The sequence below is a fragment of the Trypanosoma conorhini genome (assembly GCF_003719485.1).
Source record: "Trypanosoma conorhini strain 025E chromosome Unknown Tco_14.4_contig_00064, whole genome shotgun sequence".
Taxonomy (NCBI): domain Eukaryota; phylum Euglenozoa; class Kinetoplastea; order Trypanosomatida; family Trypanosomatidae; genus Trypanosoma; species Trypanosoma conorhini.
The window spans coordinates 31,593-37,629 of record NW_021704151.1 but is presented as its reverse complement, the minus strand read 5'-3'; the positions used below and the strand labels follow the sequence as shown (position 1 = coordinate 37,629).

Sequence of the window (6,037 nt, the reverse complement as noted above, 5' to 3'; positions counted from 1 at the left end):
TCTCTCTCTCTCTCTCTCTCTCTCTCTCTCTCTCTCTCTCTCTCTCTCTCTCTCTCTCTCTCCCCCCCCCTCCTCTTCCTCTTCCTCTTCCTCTCCCTTCCTCCAGAGGAGACTCATAAAGAGAGAGGAGGGAGAGAGAGAGAGAGAGGCCAACTTCAACGAGGGACGAAATTTTATTTCCTTATTTATTTATTTGTTTTCTGCTTATTCCGCTTCTTCACTTTGCCGGCGGGCTTGCACGCAGAGGAAGGGTGTGGCCCTCATGTGGCGTTTGAGTCTCTTGCGGCGGGTGGCGGCTGTGGGTGGCAGGGCGCAGCCGTCTAGCTCCGCCCCACGTCCGTATCACCGCGTGCTCAAGATGCTGCAAGTTGAGGGTGAAGGACTTCCCGCGGCAGGCGGCGTTTTTGAGCAGTTCCGAGCCTTTTACCGACAGACCATGGCGGGCAAGGCGGCGTCAGGGGCACCGGCGAGGCCGATTGAGGCGTTTTGCGGCGCCGTGGAGGACGTGGAGCCTTTTGCCCTTGTCATGATGAAAGTTCTTTGCGATCTTCAGAAGATGGAGGAGCTTCGCTTTCTCTTCGCGCAGTGTGTGCTGGAGCTTCACTCACCCTCGATTGAGCTGTTCAACGTCTACCTGCTCGCCATTTCCCTCACGGACACGTTTAACCAGTACGAGATTGAGAACGTTGTGGAGGTTATGCGCGCAAAGTCCGTCAGCCCCGACGTGGTGACGCGGCTTTCGCTGTTCATTTTGTACATGCGGCTGGGGCAGGACTACTCTGTGTGGTGGCCCGAGATACGGGACGAGGCGCTGAGCATCGCGAAGGCCGAACGGCGGGGTCAATACCCGCTTCTTGAGCTGCGGCTACAGCACTGCTTTCAGACGATGCTTCGCTTGCACCACGACGTGACAATGATTCAGGAGTGCTTTGAACTTCTGAAGCTTCTCGACAGGCAGAGGCTCTCCTCCCGACTCTTGCTGCCGTATATGCTGCTTAGCGCCAATAATGCGGCGGCGCCGCCTGCGACGACGGTGCAGCTAATAGAACTTCTGGAGGTAACTTGGAAGCTGGAGGCATCCACGCCCGAGGTCACTTCCTCACGGTCAACTTCTGCAGTTACCGAGGTGGAAACGGTGAGTGTGGACTCAACCGACCCCGTATTAAACAACGAGCTCACAGCACTGAAGCTCATGGCCAAGTGTGCCAAGTGGGGCGACGTGGCATCTGCCGCCTATCTTAGGGAATACCTCGGTAAACACCCCGGCATTGTCTCTGCAGAGAACCAAGTGGCCGTGTCATTGCTGTTCCTAGAGGCCGCCTCACGGGGCAAGCGGCTGAAGGAGGCGTTGACCGTGTTAGAAGATGAAGTGCCTGAAACCCACTGCCAACCAGGTCCCCGACCAAAGTTTTTTCTGGAGTCGAGAAAAGTGACGCTTCTCAACGCGGACCCAATCATGACACTGGTACGGCTCGTTGCGTTGGGCGGAGCGAGTGTGGAGGAAGGGTTGGCTATTTTGGAAGAGCGGCGGGAGGCTGGCGGTGAGGTGAGCCACAAGTCCCTTAATGTGCTTATGGAGGCCGCTGCGCTGCTGAAGGATGAGGGAAAGGCATCCATGGTGTTTGCCGCCTTTGAGCGTCTTGGGGCACAGCGGACATCGCGCACGTTTTTGCTTCTACTTCTTTCCCTGCCTGACGCGGCGAGTTCGGTGGCGCGGCTGCCAGGGGTTCTGGTGGAGATGTCGGATTTGGGCCTTGAGCTTTCACGCGATTTTCTTCGTGGGGGACTTGCGCTGGCAATCGACGCGCAGGACGTTTCTGCCGCGATGCAGATGGTGGGCTACCATGAGCGAAAACTCCCTCTCCATAGAGAGTAAGCTGTCTATACGTCTCATGCAACTGCTTTGCCTGGTCGTGGACGTTGAAAGTGTCCGGCGACTCATTGCGGCGTTAAAGGCGACGGAGTCACCTGTGGACTCTCGAAGTGTTTCGTTGTGTGTGGCGACTTTCAACAAGTGGGCAATCCCTTGTGACGATTTGCGAGCCCTGTAGTCGCCTTCATTTGCCTCCCACAGTGTCACTCAGATTGCACATTCTTGTTGTTGCTTTGGCGGCATGGTGTCGAGTTGTGTGTAGCAGCAGACTGCCCCTGCAGGAAGAACATTTGCGGCGGAGTGACGGCTGTCGCCTCTACACGTTTTTTTTCTTCTTCTTTTTTTCTTCTGATGTCTTTGTTTTCTACTTCTGCCCCCGTCGACAGTGTAGGTACGCTACTCCCCCGTCAAGCAACAGCCCGAAGCCATGCTCACACCTCAGGAGGTTGCCTGCCAGTTCGTCCCGGCGTTCTTTGAGCGCCTCGCATCCAACCCCGCCGAGCTTGCCGAGATGTACGGCCCGAACTCGTCCTTGACAATCGTAGACTTCGTGTACGGCACAACCGAAGTCCGAAATGGGGACGTCCCCCGGGCGGTAGAGCAGTGGTCCCAGATTCTTCAGGGGTGCGAGATGTGCGTGGAGAGCTACTCCGCCGTCCCCTTGTACGGTGGGGTGAGCGTGTACGTGACCGCGTTCGCTGAGTCCAAGTCGACCCGCCACTACTTCCAGTTTGTGAACATCCTTGAGTCGTACAACACGGGGGCTTACGGCTCGGAGGCGTACTTTATCCGTCACCAGATTGTGATGCGTCCCGGCTCCGCCGAGAAGGAGCAGCCGGAGCCCGAGGTCAAACCCCAGCCAGAGCCGAAGTTAGAAGTGTCTCCTGAGCCAGCGGAAGAGGCTGCGGCGCCGTCAACTCGACCAGCCGCAGAGGAGGAAGCGAAGAAGGAGGTTGCCGTGGAGGTTTCTGGAGAAGTCGCAGCAGAAGCAGCCGAGAAGAAGACAGATACTGTTGAGCCGGCGGCCGCGGCTCCTGCGCAGCGTCAGCCGCCAGCAGCGTCGGCGAAGCCAAAGTCATGGGCTAGTCTCGCCAGCGCTCAGCCGAAGGGAGAGCATCGCCAGCCACTGAGGGTGGTTGTCCCGGAGAACGGCGGAAATGCCGATGCCGCTGAGGTCAATGCTCCTGTAAAGCCGACCCAGACAGAGCAACGGCACGTAGCATCATCCTCCGCAGCGGCTGTAGGGGGCCAGAAGCCTTCTACAAAGGCCCCGCGTCCCCCCGCAGCGCCTATTGGTGATCGCCTGATGTTCAACATTGATTATGCGGTTTCAGATGAAGAAATTAAGGAGGCATTGGGCCCGTTGGCGGCTCATATTGTCTCCCTCCGTAACAACTCCTCCAATGGTCACGTCTTCCTTGACTTTTCGGATAAAGAAAACGTCATGGATGCTCTCAAGGCCAACCCGCCGGCAATCGGAACCCGTAAGACTCGTGTGAACATTTACCGTCAGCGGACGAGGCAGTAAGAAAGGGATGCAAGAGTTATAACCTTCACAAGGCACGTGGAGTGCAAGCGTGTGGACGCACGTGTGCGTGGGCGTGAGTGTGTACATCTGGGCGTTTATGGCAGCCGCGGGGACTGACGGTTCCTGTGCGAAGGTGCGTGAATGACAGGCAACGGAAGGCGGCAACAACAGCAGCACCATCAGCAGCAGCACAGTGAGGACGATCGGACAGGCGCGAACGGCTCTGGCGTGTGGTGGGACCAGCAGAAGGTGCACACCTGCCTTTTGACCCGCCGCTAATCAAGGTCTTCCGTGGGTGGGCGCCGGGTGTGTGCGTTCTGCACCCGCCCGGGTGCACGAGAGGGGGCATCGCCGCAGCCGCGGACGGGAGCGGGGACGCAGAAAAAAAGGGGGAAAAAGGAAAAAATATAAATACATATTTATATATAACGCCCTGTGACCAACGCGGGAGGGCGAGGCACGCACCTCTCACGCGGTGCACGGGAGTAGGAAACGTGAGCAAAAGCGAAAAAAAAATCAAGACATGAGGGAAACAAAAACGAAAAGTAAGCAAAGAAACAAAAGTAGTGAATATATATGAGAAAATGCATACAACAACAAAGAAGAATTTTGAACCGCATTAACTCGAGGGGTGAGGCGCCCTTCTAATGAACGGGGTGGGGTGGGGGGGGGAGAGGAGGGGAAGACTGAGGGGCGGCAAAAAATTATTTCAGAAGGAAAATTGAAGGCAAAGACCAACGGAGAAGGAAAAAGAAAAGAGCGGGAAAAGAGGCATAAATAAAAGTGGTGCGGGCGGGCAAGGAAGAGCGCAATAAAGATGAAGAGTAAAAGTAAAACAACCCAAGCAACTAAAAATTAAAAAAAAGACAACATCCACGTTCCTTTGACTCCACCACTCCACTAACTTCATAAAATATAAGAAGCAAAGACGGGAAGAACGCACACGAAAAAAAACGTATCAAGCCACCACTGAGTATGAGCACAGATAGACGGGGGAGAGGAACGCTGAGAAAAGGAGATGATAAAGGAAAGAACTTACTCCTTTGTCTTTTTTTTTCCTTTTTTTTGTTTTGTTTTTTTAGTTCCTCTTTACACAAGTACCGATATTTATATACATACTGTCGTATATGGCTTTATGCGTGTACTTACACGTATGTATATCAGTGCGTCTGTGTGTACGTGGGCGTGTGCGTGTGTGTGTGTCTCTTGATCCCTTTCTTTTTTTGCCATGCTTGTGTGTATGTGCGTGTGAGAAAGCTTGCATGCGCATAAGTGTCTGTACTGAGCTAAAGAAAAGAAATTTCATCCTCGATAAGTGTGGGTCGATGCAGCTTCGCCTCCGACTGTTTTCTTTTTTTTTCAAGTCTGTGTGGTAATACTCACTACATTTTAAAGGTACAGGAGAGGAGAAATTGGTATCACCCGCAACAACAAGCATGTCGAAGCTTCCAAAGAAGGTTGTTCTCCGCGTTCCCGCAACGACAGCGAATTTGGGCCCGGCGTATGATGTGCTTGGCATGGCTCTCTCCATCTACATGGAGGTCACGGTGGAGTACGCGGATGCATTCTCGGTACAGCTTGAGGGCGATGGAAGTGAACATATACGCACCGATCGCGAAAATTTGTTGGTGAAGGCGTGTGAACTTGCCTTTGAGTACGCGCACAAGGAGATGCCTCCACTGAGGTTCGCCGTGAAGAGCAATATTCCGTTTGGCTGTGGGTGTGGCTCTTCCTCTGCCGCTGCGGTGGCGGGATTCATTGCCGGGATGAAACTCTGCGGACTCACAATGGAGACAGAAAAGGCGGAGGCCATTCTGCAAGTGATCGCCAAGTTTGAGGGCCACCCCGACAATGCGGCCCCCGCACTGTATGGTGGTATTCAACTTGGATACAAGGACAACACAGGCCGCTTCTTAACTTATCGCGTTCCAACAACAGCGTCTTTTTCTGTCGTTTTATTTGTCCCCAAGAACAAGATGAAGATGAATACACATGCAACACGCAATCTGATTCCAACTAGTGTTTCGCTTGAGGATACAGTCTTTAATGTTTCTCGCGCCTCCATCCTTGTGCTGGCATTCTGCACTGGGAACCTTGACATACTAAAGTCATGTGATGACAAACTGCACCAGCAGCAACGGGCTGACGCCCTTTTCCCTCATTTTCGTCCCTGTGTCGATGCCGCCATGGCTGCTGGCGCCCAGTATGCCTTTCTTTCAGGTGCTGGACCCACTGTATGTGCATTTGTGAGTGGCCGATACGGCGATCCCTTGATCGAGCCAGGGGGCAAACGCAAGAATGAAGCTGTCGCGGATGCCATGCTTCAAGCGGCAAGTGCCGTGGGTATACCTGGGCGAACCATACTTACACGCCCATCCGAGCAAGGGGTCCATCTCGTTGGAGTGACATCCCTTCGACCTGAGTTTGAATATATCTCAATTTGAGAACGTATTAGGGCCCTCTGTTTTTATTTTTATTAGTTTTTTTCTGGTTTTGTTTAGCGCAGCTTTTTTTTTTTTGTACTTCCTTTCATGGAATCCTCTTTATCATTTTATTTCCTTTGGGCCGCTGGATGGTCGCTGCGTTCAATCACTAAAAGCACCTTTTCCAAGCCTCCTGTCTTTGCTTCTTGCCTA

The 6,037-nt window shown here is 53.6% G+C and overlaps 3 protein-coding genes across 3 annotated transcripts, besides 8 other annotated features; all 3 read left to right on the top strand.

The window, feature by feature from the left end:
* Positions 1-62: a microsatellite.
* An 8-nt stretch (positions 63-70) lies between these two features.
* Positions 71-103: a microsatellite.
* Positions 104-119: 16 nt separating this feature from the next.
* Positions 120-148: a microsatellite.
* Positions 149-172: 24 nt separating this feature from the next.
* Positions 173-199: a microsatellite.
* A 63-nt stretch (positions 200-262) lies between these two features.
* On the top strand, positions 263-1,876 carry Tco025E_01822 (uncharacterized protein; the record flags this gene model as incomplete). Its single annotated transcript, XM_029368758.1, has 1 exon — positions 263-1,876. One exon carries the CDS (start codon positions 263-265, stop codon positions 1,874-1,876), a length of 1,614 nt encoding a protein of 537 aa, XP_029231142.1.
* A 424-nt stretch (positions 1,877-2,300) lies between these two features.
* On the top strand, positions 2,301-3,401 carry Tco025E_01821 (putative RNA-binding protein; the record flags this gene model as incomplete). Its single annotated transcript, XM_029368757.1, has 1 exon — positions 2,301-3,401. One exon carries the CDS (start codon positions 2,301-2,303, stop codon positions 3,399-3,401), a length of 1,101 nt encoding a protein of 366 aa, XP_029231141.1.
* Positions 3,402-3,559: 158 nt separating this feature from the next.
* Positions 3,560-3,595: a microsatellite.
* A 459-nt stretch (positions 3,596-4,054) lies between these two features.
* Positions 4,055-4,084: a microsatellite.
* Positions 4,085-4,443: 359 nt separating this feature from the next.
* Positions 4,444-4,481: a sequence feature (A-rich).
* An 83-nt stretch (positions 4,482-4,564) lies between these two features.
* Positions 4,565-4,604: a microsatellite.
* A 233-nt stretch (positions 4,605-4,837) lies between these two features.
* On the top strand, positions 4,838-5,845 carry Tco025E_01820 (homoserine kinase; the record flags this gene model as incomplete). Its single annotated transcript, XM_029368756.1, has 1 exon — positions 4,838-5,845. One exon carries the CDS (start codon positions 4,838-4,840, stop codon positions 5,843-5,845), a length of 1,008 nt encoding a protein of 335 aa, XP_029231140.1.
* Between the last annotated feature and the right edge of the window lie 192 nt (positions 5,846-6,037).